Consider the following 16,837-nt stretch of genomic DNA (forward strand, 5'->3'; position numbering starts at 1 on the left):
AACACTTCCAAAGGAATTCATCAACACTGGGGGAGGGAGACTATGTAAGCAGTTCTCTCAACTGGTTTTAAACTTCCCAACTTCTTCCCACAAAGATGTAAAGAGCTTCCCTTTACTTTATCATTGTCACAGAGGCATGGAAACAAGGAACAGACTGACAGGGACCAGAGAGGGGGCATAGGGGAAGAAAGAAGGGGAAGGGCCTAGGTAAAGAACAAGTATGAATGACCCATGGACCGGGACAACAGGGTGGGGACTGACTGTGGGAGGGGGGAGCAGGGGCAGGGCGGGGGAGAGCAATGGGAGAATCGGGACAACTGTAACAGAACAACAATAAACAAATAGACATCATTTTCAAATAAAAATAATGCAAAGGTGTACGTAAATCTCTGCTCAGAGCCCAAGTTGGGAGGCAAAGCCACACAGGGAACTACACTGAAACGAATCCACAAATCACATCAGAGAGGGCCGTTCTCGGTTGTGGCTCCTCACTGGTTCCATGTGGAGTTCCACACATTAAACGCAGCCGCTTATGGACTGTTCGCTTACTCAGGACCACGCTGGCACTCTGTGAGTGCGTGCATGCGCGTGTGTGTGTAAAAGAAAGAGAGTATACAAACTTGGATATAATCTAGTCCTGGAATTCAGCTACATGTAAAGGACTTAGGAAATGGAGGTCCCTTTTGCCCTTCGTTCACCAAGTCAGTCTTGACTCCTCAGACCTCACTTGCGTTTCTGGCTTGGAAAGGACACACAGACAGCCCTGCCTCACACTCAGCCTGTCTCACATGTAGGCTCCTTGTTCCTACCCTTTCCATGGACCATCGACCCCTTCAACTCTGCCAGTTACACCCTCTTCTTCCTTTCACCCAACAGCAGCTTCCGGTCTACCATGTGTCGGGCACAGGACGAGGCAAGGGGCTCCCACTCGGGGGGCTTAACGACCACTTGAAGAGATCCATTTAAACAGACAAGTGACACAACAAATGATCTACCTCTTCCGTTTGCCCTGTGGCCTATGTAATCTGTTTTCTCGTTCATTTCCTTCCCCTCTCTGTTTTCTGCTTCCATCCCTTGATTTGGCCCTAGAGACCTCACACATGTATTTCTGTGATTTTTTCCCTGGGCTCCTGCTTTCTCTCCTGCTCAGTCTCCTTGAAACCCCTCTGGAACCACTGGCCTAGAACACGGCTTTCATCATTCATTCTCCATCTCGGAAACACACAGGAACAGCCTACCGCTTCCCATGGCAAATCTGAATGTCTGCCTGGCTTCCCTTATCCTCGATGGCGTTCCTTCAACGCCAAGTCGGCCTGATTTCCTAGACGCTCCCCTTCTTTGCAGCCATTTTGCTCGCTGTCTCTCAGACCGACTGTTTTTGTGGATGTGTTTACAATTACATGCTTCTTGCCCTGGATGCCTTTCCTTTCATCATTCCAAATCCTGCAAAATCCACACCAAACCACACCATGCTTTTCCAAACCAGAGTAGCCCTTACCTAAACCTTTCTGTAAGAGTGCTGATTTTGCTGACTGAATATAAACAAATTTACACGGAACCCCCAGTTGGGTCAGGGCAGCAATTTTCAACCTTCTTCACCTCCTGGCATGCACAAACTAACTATAAAATTCTGCGGCACACCAAAAAATATATTTTTTACTGATCTGACCAAAAAATAAGTATAATTCTGATTGATTCACACCAGACAGCTATTGTTGTGTTGGCTGCTGTCATTTTTTAATTTGATGATCTAAGGGAAAGGAGGTCAGGGCTCCTGATTAAACAGTCAGATACCACAAAACTCCCAAACCAAGAGATGCAAACTAGTGGGATTTTTCTGATTAATACAGTACATTCATGTTTTAGGAATAAATATGTTAGATTTTGTGAATCACATGGTATCTGCTGCAACTATCCAACTGCCCTGATGTAGTGTGAAGGTAGTTAAAGATCAAACACGCACAAAGAAATGGGGTCGCCTTAATTTTTTTCCCAATTTTTTAATTTAATTATTTTTCAAGTACAGTTTTCTGTCTATTACTCCCTTCCCATCCTGCCCCCATGCTCCCCCCTCCCTCCGATTTCCACCCTTCTCAGTTGTTGTCCATGTATCCTTTATATAGGTTCCTCTAAATCCCTCCCCTATTTCCCCTGCAATTCCCTCCCCTCTCCCCTCTGGTCACTGTCAGCCTGTTCTCTATTTCAGTGTCTTTGGTTATATTTTGCTTGCTTGTTTGTTTTGTTGTTTAGCTTCCTGTTAAAGGTGAGATCATATGGTATTTGTCCTTCAACACCTGGCTTATTTCACTCAGCATAATGCTTTCCAGTTCCATCCATGATGTTGCAAAAGGTAGGAGCTCCTTCTTTCTTTCTGCAGCATAAAATTCCATTGTGTATATGTACCATAGTTTTTTGATCCATTCATTTACTGACGGGCACCTAGGTTGCTTCCAACTCTTGGCTATTGTAAATTGTGCTGCTATGAACATTGGGGTGCATAGGTTCTTTGGGATTGGTGTTTTAGGGTTCTTAGGATACAATCCCAGCAGTGGAATTGCTGGGTCAAAAGGCAAGTCCAATTTTAGTTTTCTGAGAAAATTCCATACTGTTTTCCATAATGGTTGTACCAGTCTGCAATCCCACCAACAGTGGACCAGAGTCCCCTTTTCCCCACACCCTCTCCAACATTTGTTGTTTATTGCTTTGTTTATGATAGCCATTCTCACCGGTGTAAAGTGGTATCTCATTGTAGTTTTACGCATTAATTTTTTTAATAGAAAGGGGTGGCAGGTAAAATTTGGCTTTGTGGGCCACGGTCTGTTGGCCTCGTAGAAAAAGAGTGGACACTGGTGAGGATTTCTTCTTCTGGATGGCAAAGGACACCAGGAAGTGCCTTAGATCAGCCCCTTATCTTCCCTAGGTGGCTCAACTGTTCCTTTAAGATAGCATGTACTGCAGAAGATTCCTAGCCTGGAAGTCATCACCATGGGAATTTGGGCTATAACCATCTGTTATAGCTATTTTGGTCAATGAAGAAGAAAGAATGGAATCTACTTCTTTGCCTGTGTTAGAGCTATGAAGAAGAAGGAGTCCACTGTCTCATTCTCTGGCTATCCCGACAGGACCACGGGCCGAAGGGCAAAATTTCACCCACACGTCTATGTGCCCGGCACGAGGCTCTCATTTTAATCCTTGCACCAACCCCAGTATGTACAGGTGCTTTATCTTCGCGTTTGTTTTTCAAGTGGAAGAAACAGATGAGGTTCTCGGTCACCACAAGCTACTGATGCACAAGAGAAATGGTCTTGTGCTTAGACAAGTGTGTGTTGGAGTAAGATGCCAAGATTTCATATTTCCCTCTGAGTGTGATAAAATAATGAGGACAGCTCAATACTTCTAGTCCTTACAAGGGCCTTGCAAAGAGTATATATTTTTTCACTACATCCATGGAAAACTGAGTGCATGGGGGGTGAAGTAGTTTATGCAACACTGTCCATTTAGAAAGGTCAGAGTTAGGGATCAAGCCAGAACCAGTAAAACCACTGGTCAATCCCTTCAAGCCCCTGACCTAAAAAACCAAGTTTAGCGGGGGGCGGGCAGGGTTGGGAATATAAGACAGAAAGCTGTACTTGAACAAGAATTAAATAGAAAAAATTATTTAAAAAAAACAAAAAAACCCCACCAAGTTTAATGTGTTTTAAAATCCTTCCAAACACTCACTCTGTGTAAAGTGAGGAACCATATGAGCTTTATGGGCTCCAGTGTCCCCAAAAGAACCTCAGAGAAACAGACAGGCAACCGGTCCCTGTCTGGGACTTGAGGAGCGTGCTGAGCCAGGCGCAAAGAGCAGAGGTGGCAGCCCCCTTTCCCCAGATCTCGCCCCCAGGCCACCGGTGCACCTCCTGATCCCAACTGTGCAATGGCTTGTCACGGGGGTGACACGTCCTTCACCCACACCTGGCAGCAGGGTGGAGGGAGGCATGTTCTTACCAGCCTGTCATATTAAAGTCCCTGTAGAGCATCTTCTTTCCAAGTTCCTTTCTCTGCACTCTCCTTGGAAACTCCAAATGTGTGAATTCATTTCCCAGCAAGTGAGGCTGCATGAATGCCTAATAGCAAAAAGAAAAAGAAAAAAACCCACACACAGATTTAGAAGAAAACATGAGACTCAAGGATGTTTTGCAAATTGCAACAGACTATATTTCAAAAACAACAACACAAAATTCTTTCTCATAGGTTAAGAAAAAGAAGTAGATTTAAGACTCAATGCAAATAAAAATCACCCAGTTAACTGACTGAGGGAGGTCATTTTTTCATTCAATATGAAAAATTAATTGTAATCGAAAGCAAGTATTGCCCAAATCCTCAGGAAAAGGGACTGTGTTTCTCCCAAGGTTAGTTTTTTCATTCAGATCCAAGAGGGTTTCAACTTTCCCGACTCTCTTCGCCTCGGCTCGCTCTACTGTCCTCCTGCTCACACTCTTGGTTACCGCAGCCTCGTCTTTGAAACCTGCGAGTCTCCACGTCGACACAATGGGCTGGAGCGCAGGCTGGGGATGGATAGAGCAGACAGAACTTTCTGTTGGACGCCCTCCATTTTGCTCTGCGGTAATTTGATCGTGTAATTGGAAGACTTTTCCAGAGCAGATGGCTTCTTCCCCTCCCCCAAATCCCTGTTCATACAACAAAAAGTATTGAGCAAACAGCCACTTAGGGAATTGCTTTGAGACAACAAACAGTCTCATTGTCACGTTCAAAATTCAGATCCAGCTACCCAAAAGATGAAACGCTCGCATGCTAACATCCCTGCTCAGAGGCTGCACAGCGCAAGCAAACATGCGTTTCCCCAAACTAAGCACTATGCCCATTAGCAGCATCGTGGTGAAATGACTCTTCTCTCTCTTTTTGGCAGGGAAAAGAGTGGGCAGAGCAAATCACGGCCTGGCACTGCAGGAAAGCAAGGGATCCCTGCCGCAGGACAGATGGCCACGTCCTCAGTCTACTGGAAATAGGCACCTCCCACAGTCTCTTTCCCAGGACCCGACACGGGCAGCTCTCCCGCTGATTTCCACAGCAGTTTAGGGGGTATTTGTTGGGTGTTAGTCATTAGAATAGAAGCTAAGGTATCAGGAATAAATGAAAGCTAGCTGAATTGTCACCAGGCTGGTCAGACTGGCCAGAGAAAGGAACTCAGACCCAGTGATTTCGAGCAGGCTTGGGGATGTGACAGAGGACAGGCCTCGGGGTGAAAAGGGAACTGCCCTTACCGTTTGCTGCAGCCCCAGCAGGGTCCAGGGCTGCTGGGAATTCTGGGCCCTCTTTGAGGGGCCCTGAAACTTCTGCCGAGGACAAGGCCTGGCTGCTGATGGGGATCGGGGACACTCAAACACTGGGTTTACAGGGAGGGAAGGAAGGGAACTCATATTTAATAGGGCAGGTCGATGGTGGGGGCTTTGGGTGGGAGGGACTTAGATTTGAATCCAAGCCCTGCATTTATAATTCATAAGCTACATGACTTTAGGGGGTTACTTAACTTTTTGGGCTTCAGTTATTTTTTTAATCTATACGATAGAATTAACTATATATTTATCTCACACCATTTTAATAATGTCTATAATGCACTTATCCTAGTTGTTTCTGTTTATAAGAGAAAATAATTATATCCATTTAATAACCATGGAGTCCTATCACATCCTGACTACTATGCTAAGTGCTTTGTGAGTTCTCATTTCACCCTCCCAACCACATTTCTGGCTACACAATTTGTAGGGCCCAGTGCAAAATGAAAACATGGAGCCTCCGTTCAAAACTAAGAATTTTAAGACAGTGGCAGCAGAGTATTAAGCCAAGTGCAGGGCCCTGTGCAACTGTACAAGCCACACACCCCATGAAACCAGCTGTGCCCACAGGCCATTTACCTATTCCCCCTCCTCTGTTTTGGTCCACCACGAACATTAAGGGCCAGAGGCATAAAAAAGTCAGTAAAGAGTAGCATTATCCTGGCTGCATGGCTCAGTTAGCTGGAGCATCACCCTGCATACCAAAAGGTAACAGGTTTGATTCCTGGTCAGGGCACATGCCTAGGTTGTGAGTTAGATCCCTGGTTGGGGCATATACAGGAGACAACCAATCAATGTTTCTCTTTCTCTCTAAAAACCAATGGGAACAAGTCCTTGGGTGAGGATTCAAAACAAAACAAAACAAAACGAGTAGCATCTATTATGCACGCTCCATCACCTCGCAGAACTTGAGGACTGCATCAGCATGGAGTTCCTATCTCATCCCTACCTCCCAAGCTGGATTGGCACCGACTTAGCAGTCACTACGCACCAAACGTATGATGTGCCTAATATATAACTACCCCAACAATCCTACAAAGCGTGTGCTCAATTTACCAACAAGGAAACTAGGCCTGCAGAGGTTAAAACACCTAGCCCAGGGTTATCAGCCAGAACTGGGCGGCTCTAAAGCCTGAGCTTAATGCCATGCCCACACCCCCATCCGAACCCTTACGTCGGTCCTTTAACCTACCCATACACACATTTTCAAAAAACCGGAAGGGGGCCACAAAAGGCCTGTGATCTTGTTGCTCCCAGACCACAGGGAGTCAAATTGCAAAGAGGCACCCATGTGGGTCCGGTTCAACAACAGAACATAACTGCACACAGCCTGGCCACAAAGGTGTTCCTCACATTATTTTATAACAAGTAGCTAGAAGAAATCATTTAATAATAGGAGTGATTAAATAAACCAGTGTAAATCCATACACTAGTTTATTTAATTTTGTGCTGCCATCTACAACGGTGCTGTAGAGAATATGGAGGGACCCAGAAAATGGACCATCCGTAAAAAGCAGGCGATCAAACAATGTGTGTGTCTGAGTGTGAGAGCTCCTGTGCACCGTGTCAAATGCACACAGCTGTGTACGACACACATGTACACAACCAGCCCTCGGTATCCACGGATGCTGACCATACACATGTTCCTACATCATTTTGTGTAAGGACTGGAGCCTCCGCAGGGGTCTTGGAACTGGTCCCTTGCAGACACTGAGGATGACGGCATATAAATGAGCATGTGTGTGTAAACACAGACACATGACACACATGTATTATTAACAAACGTGTTAGGATGCAAAGGTCATTCCCAAGTACATTTCTTCAAGGCCAGTGACTAAGAGGAGTAAACACGCAGAGTTCCAGATGCTTGTTCGCCTCCTAAACGGAGGATGATGGGGCCCCTTTGTCCTGCTTCATCAGGGGCCCTCACACCCAGGTGCACTTGCACGGGCAGCTATAGAGGAAGACCTGCTGAGGCAGGTGTCTGCAGGGTGGCTGGGAGCTCCTTGGTGGCTTTGCTGTCTGCAGTGGCCACCTCACCTCGCCCTCCCAGGAAGAACAGGCTCAAAGGGGCCTTAATACTGTGGCATCTGTAGCCCCCTCACACTCAGAGCCTTTCAGGGTCTCAACAAACTGCCTGCTTCCCCTTTACAACAAAGGGCCACTGTATTTCACCAATCTGGGAGCCCATTCTGAGCTGTGCCATGGTTTTATTAACCTCTAAGGGGGAAAAAGTCTGCCAATTAAGCTACGTACAATGCTTTCTTACTAATATAAACTTTTATCTCATTCTTTTTGACAGAGCTCCTTTAGACTTAGACCTTTATCATCTATCATTATCATGTGTATTTAAAAAGGAAACCACAACTGCAAATATATTGGCTAAGGTTTTCCAAACCTGTTTCACACTTATTGGCTCCTGTCAGTGGTGAGCTCTGAGCCATTCATGTGCGTGCTTTTTCACACAATAGTAGCCTGTGTTCCGTGGGAGCACTGGTGATGCAGCAAGTCTTAAATAATCCACAAAAGAATGACAAGCTTCAGAAGCCAGGGGTGCGAAGTTCTTAAATCAGCTTTGCGATGATCGCGAGTCAGCTTGCTTCTGACTTGCACCGCGGGAACATGACTGAACAAGCCTCATCTGCACCTCCCGAGGCCCTGCCTGCGCACTGCTATTTGGATGCAAAAAGGTTCAAAGAGCGCTTCGTGTCTGACTGCAGGGCTGCCTTCTGAGCTGCTGGACTCCCACCCCACAAGTCTGATGCTGCTCTTTTGATGTTCGCACATGCCCAGGAGATGACGTCCACGTCATGCCTGCCATCTGGCCGACAGCAGCAGTCAACTGTAAAATACCCCAGCTCCAGATATGTCAAGAGGAAAAAAGGCATCTTAGCTCTGAAGAAATACTCTAACGTTCAGCCCCCATTAGGTGCTGAGGTCACCCCCTTCGATTTCTCTAGCGTTAAACAGTCATTTCTCTTCCTGTCTCGCTAATTGCCATAGCACACTTCCCATGTTGCATGATACATTTTCTGTCACAGCCGTGGCTCTCACAGAATCTGCATTTTCCATGTGCACCTCTGACCTATTTTTACCTTTTAAAAGTCATCATCCACACCCTAACCGCAGGCCTCCTTCTTACCAGCCCTTTCCACACTCACGACCGAGGGAGTCATTGGTGCTGAAGACAAAAATCAACTCAAGAGCTAAGTACAAGTAGAGAAAATAGGTGGCTGATTCATGAAAAAGGAGATGCTAAAATATAACAGGGCATATATGTTGGTTTGCAAGGCAAGTGCACTTCTGCACATTAGTGTATCTTTTTGTGCAATACTTATGATGGTTTACACAAATGGTCTTAGCTGTTGTATCAAAATAATGAAGGGTTTAAACAACAAAAACTGATTTCTCACAGTTCTGGAGACTTCGAAGCCCAAGGTCAAGGTGCCAGCAGATTGGCTACCTCGTGAGGGCTCTCTCCCTGCTGCTCCTGACCACCTCCTCAAAGGGTCTACCGCTCTGCTGTCACAGAGAGAGAAATCAAGCTCTCTAGTCTCTCCCCTCCCCAGGACACTAATCTTATCAGATCAGGGACCCCCTCTCATGGCCTCATTTAACCACATCGCTTCTGTAAAGGCCCTGTCTCAAAATTCAGCACATTGGGATGGAGGGGGGGTTGGGGCTTCAACATATGAATGGGGTTGATACATGCACAGCTCTCAAGCTCATCAAAATGTTATGACATGACTATTTCTACCCCTGAATATTCATTACCTTTGCTTAAAAAAACACTAAAAAATTTTTTTTGAGAACCTGGTGTTTAAACCAGGCCTTAGAGAATTATTGAGAAGAACTCCACTGCCCTTTCTTATTCCAATCATCTGAGAGGGCGCGAAAGTCACTGGGAAGGGCCAACCAGGCCCGCTGCTCCCCAACAGGCCAGTGCAGAGGCATCTGTTCTCAGAAGCAGAGGCTTCACCACTCGGGGACTCAGAAGGTTCTTTTCAGGGGCCTGCCCTGCATCGAGGGGTATGACTGGTCAGTGTGAGTTCGCTCGTGCCGGTCGACCCGCGGGAGGCACTGCACTGTGGAATCCAAAATGTTGAAGGTGATTCCACCTCCAACTCGAAGTTCAAAGTCTGAAAACACGGAAACCGGAGTTTGTCAGCTTCCTTTCAGCCATAACACCTCGTGAATTCCTGACTCCAAACTTGCGAGATTCCTGGACAACTGTGGCACGTTGCACCCCACGGCTCGCACCTGGGGGGCTCATCAACATGCACATGGGACTCGGTGCCCTCCCGACGCCCACGTCCCAGGGATGCTGCCCATGGAAAATGTGGGCCATAACAGGGTGAAAATCCAACATGGGCGCAGGTAAAAACTCTGGACACTCTCCTAAACATCCCTGATCTACCTGATATGTGGGATACATTTCATTCTTCTCGGATGGTGCTATTTGGATATATGTTAGAAACATCTGCAACGTGATGCAGGTTAATAACAGCTATACTTAAATAGGTTTGTTATTTTTAAAACCTTAGCTACACTCTCGTGCCTGGCGAAGCACCTAATGCAATAAAGGCTCTAAACAAATATTTCCCGAAAGACTGAACACAGAACATTCCGACCTGCTTTATACAACTGCGCTGTGTGATTATTTAAACTCTACAAAACAACACTATATGGCTTTCAATCTTCTCAAAAGGTTAAAACTAAGGTCCATGGCACATAAAAACAAACTTGAACACACATTACCATATTTTGGATTTAGCTAACATTTTATAATTTGATAGATTCCTTCCTGTAAAACCACATGTGTATGGGTGGGCACCACTATACTACTTAAAATTCCCATAATAGTCCATGACCCTAAGAATATCTAAGTAGTATCATTTATCTTCTCTACTAATAAGCATGCTAACTACCGACCTAGAACCAGAATTTATACTACAGTCTGATTTAAAGTGTGCTGGCATGCCCCATGCGGAAAAAAAAACGGACTATTTTTTGTTCCTCCATTTCTATCATAGACTTTGAGGCTTTTCCTCCAAGTCAGGTAACAGAATGCTCTGAGAGCACGGGGGGGTGGGGGGGTTGCACCTGAGCTCACGTGTTTGCCACAAACAGCACCTGGGGGAGCAGCGTGGTAACCCCTGCCCTGGCGACACCAAAGGCAGGCCCCCTCGGGTTCTAGAGAACACAGGGCTGCCAGAACGAAGACACATCCTTGTCACTTAGTGTCTGGGCAGCTAAGGAGAACAAACTTCCAGACGGGATTCCCTCTGGCCAGTGACAAGAGGGAGGAACACCTCTCAGGAAAGGGTGCTAGAGTACCCACCCTTCTGTGCCAAGAAGGGGCCGGACACCAGGAACGGGGTAGGAGGGCTGCACATCTTTTTCTGACCACTCTCCTCTCCGGTCCTGGGCAGAGACCAGCTTCACAGGAAGGGGGAGGAACGAGACTGTCCCATCCTCATCCTACCAAGAGTGTCCACACTGCATAGGGGCTGGAGTAGAACAGGAGGGGAACAAGCTGGAAGAAGAGACACCTTTTGGAACCTTCCAGAAAGCCTCTCACTAGAGCAAAGTGGGTGAAACCTTAAGCCAGGTCTGTTGGCTCCAGAACACATGGACCTGACCTCCACCCTCCTGGGCTGGAGAAGATCTTGGAGCACCTTGGAAGGCAGGGAGAAAAAGGGAGTGGAAGCGGAACCTGGATCCCAGAGAGTGATATGTATGTAAAGGCAGTAAAAGGAGATTGAGCGCCAGGCTTCCTGTAAACACTGAAAACATAGGTCCTGAGCTTACTCAAAATTACCTGCTGAGAACATAAAATGCTTCCTCCTTTCAATGATTTTTTTCCTGCTATTAGTTGTTGTCAGCTTGCCAGTGACTGGTGTCAGCCAATAAGGAAACTATCCCAGGTTTGGGGTATCTAGCCAAAGGAATTTGTGTGACTAACATGAGACCTTGTGCATGCAAGGTACCACGGGCTACAAATTCAGAGAATAAGAAAAGAAGCCCTGGCCAACATGGCTCAGTTGGTTGGAGCATCAACCCGTAGACCAAAAGGTCACAGGTTTGATACCCAAATCAGGGCACATACCCAAGCTGGGGGTTCAATCCCTGGTTGGGGTGCGTACACGAAGGCAACCAATCAATGTTTCTTTTTTCTCTCTAACCACCCTCTTCCTTTCTCTCTAAAACAATGAAAAAATGCCCTTGGGTGAGAAAAGAAAGAAAAAGGAAGGGAGGAAAGAAGGGAGGGAAGAAGGGAGGGAGCCCTCTGGTCAGAGCTCACACAGGTGAGGAAGGCTTACTTACACATGGAAGTGGGGATATCCCCAGGACTAAGGCACAAAGGATGGGAGAGAATCCGACAAGGACCTTGGCAGCTGGTTAGGCAAGGGCTCCAGGGCGAATACAGCGAGAGCAAGGCCAGGAAGCGGGAGGTGGACTGGTGTGTGGAGGGTTGTGGGAGCTGCTCCTCGGAGAGAACAGTGTGAGACAGACAGGCAGCTGGCATGTGGCTTCCGGAGGAACCTGTCCTGCCACTTCACCTTGGGCTCCTGCAGGGAACCAAGGAAGGCCTCTGCCGCAAAGGGTAATTACAGTTAAATAAAGTGGGAGTCCTTTCTACAAAAACTTTTCAATGAAAAAGTGTGTGTGTGTGGGTACATATACCCACACACAGTAAAGTGCTTGTACCATGGTGTATAGGTTGGTGAACTTTCACAAATTGAACATGCCCCTGTAACTGTCATCCAGGTCAAGAAATAGGAAATTACCAGCACCCTGTGGGCAGGATACCATCCAATCACTGCTGCTCCCCCAAACAGGAGCAGTGCCCTAACTTCCAGTTGCCCACCTCTACGGAACCCTGGAACCCTATCAGCAATCCCCTTAGGCAGCCCCCTTACTGTGTGCAGTTTCCTCCCTTCACTCCTGGGCTGCACGGCATCCCTCCTTCGATGGGCCCCGTTTGTTTACCGGCCCTACTCCCTGGGGGGCGGGGAGGCAGTTCCTGTCCCTTTAGAGAGGGCGCTGATGCTCACCCTGGTCTCTTGGTGAACATGTGGACACTTCCATTAGGTACACACCTCAGAGTGGAACTACTCTGCTTTGGGACTGACTGCCAAACCCTTTTTCAAAATAATTGTTCTAATTTCCACTCCCATCAGCAGAAAATAGAAATTAAGAAGACTCATGTGTTAAACGAGAAAGTGGATTCCATAACAGGAAATAATCTGTAAAGTCCTCTAACTAGAAAACTTCTATCTGCAATAATTTTTCAAATGTTCAGATTGCTCAGCATTTGACCGGAAGTTATCAAAATGAGGGTTTCCAGTGTTCAACACAAATCTTTTAAAAAACTCAGTAATTTATCCTCTTTCTTGCCCTGAAGGAGGGAAAAGACCTCCTCCAACTATGTGAGAGGAGGCCTTCCATTTCGAGATGAGTCGTCATGATGGAAAGTCGAAGGTCACAAGTACAGTGAAATGAGTAACGGCAGCCAAACCTCGGGCAGCCACGGCCGGCCAAACGAGGCGACGGCCCTCCGCAGCCAGGGCGACTGCCTGGTCCACGGGGCAGAAACAGAGTCTTTTGTTTTGGGTTAAAAAGGAAAGGAAAAATGTGAAATGGCCAAGATCTAAATATCCATGGGTTGAAGTCCTTCATAAAGAATTCTCTCCGTCTTAATTTGTCCTTAAAAACCTCCAAGTAACAAGAACTGAGTTTGTGTGTACAAGCCATGATAGAATTGAATATTGATGAAATTCTGTCTCGTTCATGTGGGTTGTCAAGGCAGGTTCACGTTTAAATGTCACACGGGACTTGGTGATCAACCAGAGGGAAGTAGCATGCCCCTAAAGTAGCTTCAAAATTGTAAAATCTACAACTTAGGATAAAGGAGCCACATGGAAACTGGTATGCAGCAAATGGATATACTAAACACAATTGCTAGATTTGTCAACTCTACAACAGTTTAATGTATAGGATAGGGAATAAAAACTATTCGTTTACATAAAACATACGAGGTTTCCATATTCATTTGCCTAGTGCTTTCTCTTCCTAAGTAAAAACCTGAGGAAAGGCATTCACCTGAAGAGAGAACAACTCATGACAGCAAGAAAGAACACACCTCCATTCCTTCAATCTCTTTGCATATGCTAATGGAACTTAAAAAAAATTTTTTTAAAGGTTTTATTTATTTTTAGAGAGAGGGGAAGGGAAGGAGAAAGAGGGAGAGAAACATCAGTGTGTGGTTGTCCCTCATGTGCCCCCAACTGGGGAACCTGATCTGCCACCCAGGCATGTGCCCTGACTGAGAATCAAACCGGCAACCCTTTTGTTCTCAGGCCTGTGCTCAATCCACTGAGCTACACCAGCCAGGCTGGAACTTAGAAATTTTATAAAAGGCCACAGAAGTGATCCTGATAGCAGGATGGCCATGAAAAAGTTCTTCCTGTATAGATTTGAAAACAAAGAGATTTTACTTTGCCTCTGATCTAGGCACTGTGGTGAACACAATACAAATATTAAGTCGCTGATTCTCATGCCAATCCTGTGAGGGTCCTCGAATTACCCTGTTTCACCGAGGAAGCACCTGGAGCACAGCAAATATTTTACAGGCAGCTAAGTGTTTGCCCTAATAAGCCCCAGTGAATCCAATGTGCCTCTCTGAAGGTGTATTTAAGTTTAAAATATTAAAAGGCTGAATGGTATTATCTTGCTTCTTTATACCAAGATCCATTCTGAGGGAACCCTATGGTGTTATGTGCCCAACTTTTTATTCAGCATGTTGGGTGCTGGGGACAGGGGGCTTTAGAGAGTCTAAACATTGTACATGTGTAGCAACTGTGCAGTAGGATCAGTTAAAAAATTAGGGATGAATATTCATGATTCCTTCATTCAGCTGTATGGAATCCATTTTCTTGGCTCTGCATAGTAGGTTTATGATGCCTCAAATGATGCCTCAATGTCGAGTGTCTGGCCCCACCTGACCTGGAATAAACCGAACATCCACTGATATTCTTTTCCACAACCAAGGATCTGGCAGTGGTGATGGGCAGCACCTTCTGAGTCTCCCCTGAAGCCAGCCAGTGCTCCCGGGGCGGCCACACAGAGGTTCTGCCCTGAACCCCGGGGAGGGCCAGCCACGCTCTCTAAAACTGCCCCCGCTTCTTCGTGACACCTGGGACAATGGGGTCTATAGTAAACACGACAGACACCCATCACTTCAGCCTCCCGCTTTCTCATTAGACATTTTAAACTCACACACAGTTCTGCAAAGGGGGCGTTAAACGGGGGTGGGAGTGTATTTTGCCATGACTCAGTCATCAGGCAAAGCAGAGTGTCGGTGAAGTTGCGTCCCCGTGACTAGAACCAGTCTCTCAGACCCAACCACCCGCTCTCAAGGTTAAGGGAGATGCCAGGCTGGCTGGTCAGTCACTTTTACTCACTGGCATACTTCGCCCTCCCAATTATAGCCTCCTGTCTTAAAAGCAAGTTCAGGCATGAGGAATATACTCTTGGGAAGATAACTCTTGACACTTCCCAAGCCCAGCACCAGGAAACAACAGGCAGGCAGAGCAAGACTCGGTGTGGGAGGTTGGGGGCAGTTCCAAGGACACAGCGAGAAATCGTCTCAGATAATGTTGCACTCGTGTGTCTCACACGTGCATCTGAAACCCGCTATTCTCTCTTCTGTGTTTCGCCCTTGATGAAAAACAGCTGCAGGGTTGGAATATCTACAAGGACAGAAGTACATTATTTGAAGGTTTGATGATACTAGCACATCTTAATGTAATCAAATCAGAGTTTAAAATGTGTCTAGTAGAATGGAAGGGAGCCATCACGTTCACATCTACCGGGGAGAGAGGTGTCCCTGATGGAGGCCCGTTTCTGGCTGTCACCGAAAGCAAAGGTGGGGGCGACTTCCTGGAGGCCGCAGTACAAAACTGCTGAGAAATGCTCACGGACCAGATCGCCTTCCCTCCCAGCTGGGCCTCGATGCCATCAACACATTCTGTCTGGTTTGGCGGACCCCTTAAATGTTTTATTTCAATTACCCTGGGAACATTAAATGAAAGAAAGACAGAAAACCAGCAACAGAAGAGCAAGGCTTCTTCACGACTATAGGATCGTCGTATCTCCCTAGCTGCAGGGGCAAAAGTCACAGTCCCCGACCCCTTCATCACACACTTGCCACATTCTGTGTGAGCACGTCAAACCCACAAGCTGGCTTGATTAATCACCCTGCCCCAGAATCCACAAAACAAAGTTCACATCGCCCCGGGAGCCGCAGGCAGGGCCCTCTGAGGTCAGGATGCAAGACCAAACAAAATTAATGTGCCTGCCACATCCATCATCTTGTAATTTGCTTCCAGGTCTATAATCCCCCCAAATCCAGACCGTGCATACCAAGAACATTCCTCTTCCACGTAGATCAAAATAGTTCGTGTGCAAAGGGCTCTCAGCCCTCCCCACCTCCAAGAAAATCATTAACTGTTTCTACAAGTCAAACAGTCCTGGGACTGCAGGCAGCTGCTCAAATCAAGTCTTGAAGGACCTGGAAGTTTTAATAATTCTGTCATAAATGTTTCTTCACGCATCATAAAAATAAAATTTAATTTGACCTCAGAATGAAGACTACATCGTTAACTTCCCAGCTACACCCCAACTTGTTTAAATCACATAAACAATACAACTATCCGCCCTGGATGGCGTGGCTCGGCAGACTGAACGCTGTCCTGAGAACCAATGGGTCACTGGTTCAGTTCCCAGTCAGGGCACGTGCCTGGGTTGCCCGGCCAGGCCCCTGGGGGGGTGGGGGGTGGGGTGCACACAAGAGGCAGCCATGCAGTGGTGTTTCTCTCCCTCTCTTTGTCCCTGCCTTCCTCCCTCTCTAAAAATAAATAAATAAATACAAATCTTTAAAAAATAGCTTTTTAAAAAACGAGACAACTATCCTCACACTAAATGGTTTCACAATTAGTTCAGAAAAACTATTAAAAAAACAACTGATAAAATGAGATGCACTCGAAATGACAAGATATATACTGTATTTTGCATTACCATGGGATTATGTCTCATTTCAACTTTGGAACATACCATGAGCACCTCAAGGGAAGCACTCCTAACATGTCACTCGGGAACAGGGAGACTCAGAGACACCATGCGAGGGGCTTAAGGCCGCAGAGCCCAAAGCTGGAGCTGGGCTGGGAGAAGGCCACATCACACTTCCGTTTCCCTCCCACTGGAATTATTTTCAAGATTTTACCCTAAAAAGTCCTAATTCTCTCAATACTTAAGATTTCGCCACAAGGTTACGTTATGCCATAAATCCTCTGATTCAAATACTTCACAAGGATTTGCACCATTGGTCACGTGACTATCACCACTGGGTCTGTCCGTCTCACAGTACGTGTTCCTAGGCTTCCAGCAAAACAGGAAGTTCGACGACCAGGATATTTTCCGTTCTGTTCATTTAC

The 16,837-nt window shown here is 46.5% G+C and overlaps 1 protein-coding gene across 2 annotated transcripts in view; it reads right to left on the reverse strand.

The window, feature by feature from the left end:
* Window positions 1-16,837, reverse strand: part of PPM1H (protein phosphatase, Mg2+/Mn2+ dependent 1H) — a 241,855-nt gene that overhangs the window by 61,477 nt on the left and 163,541 nt on the right. For both annotated transcript variants that reach the window (XM_037063062.1, XM_037063063.1), the window contains exon 6: window positions 3,991-4,109. In XM_037063062.1, coding sequence (XP_036918957.1) covers window positions 3,991-4,109 — 119 coding nt within the window. The remainder of the gene's footprint in view (window positions 1-3,990; window positions 4,110-16,837) is intronic.

This window comes from Sturnira hondurensis, unplaced genomic scaffold, assembly GCF_014824575.4.
Source record: "Sturnira hondurensis isolate 20B ecotype Veracruz unplaced genomic scaffold, ASM1482457v3 Scaffold0014384, whole genome shotgun sequence".
Classification (NCBI taxonomy): domain Eukaryota; kingdom Metazoa; phylum Chordata; class Mammalia; order Chiroptera; family Phyllostomidae; genus Sturnira; species Sturnira hondurensis.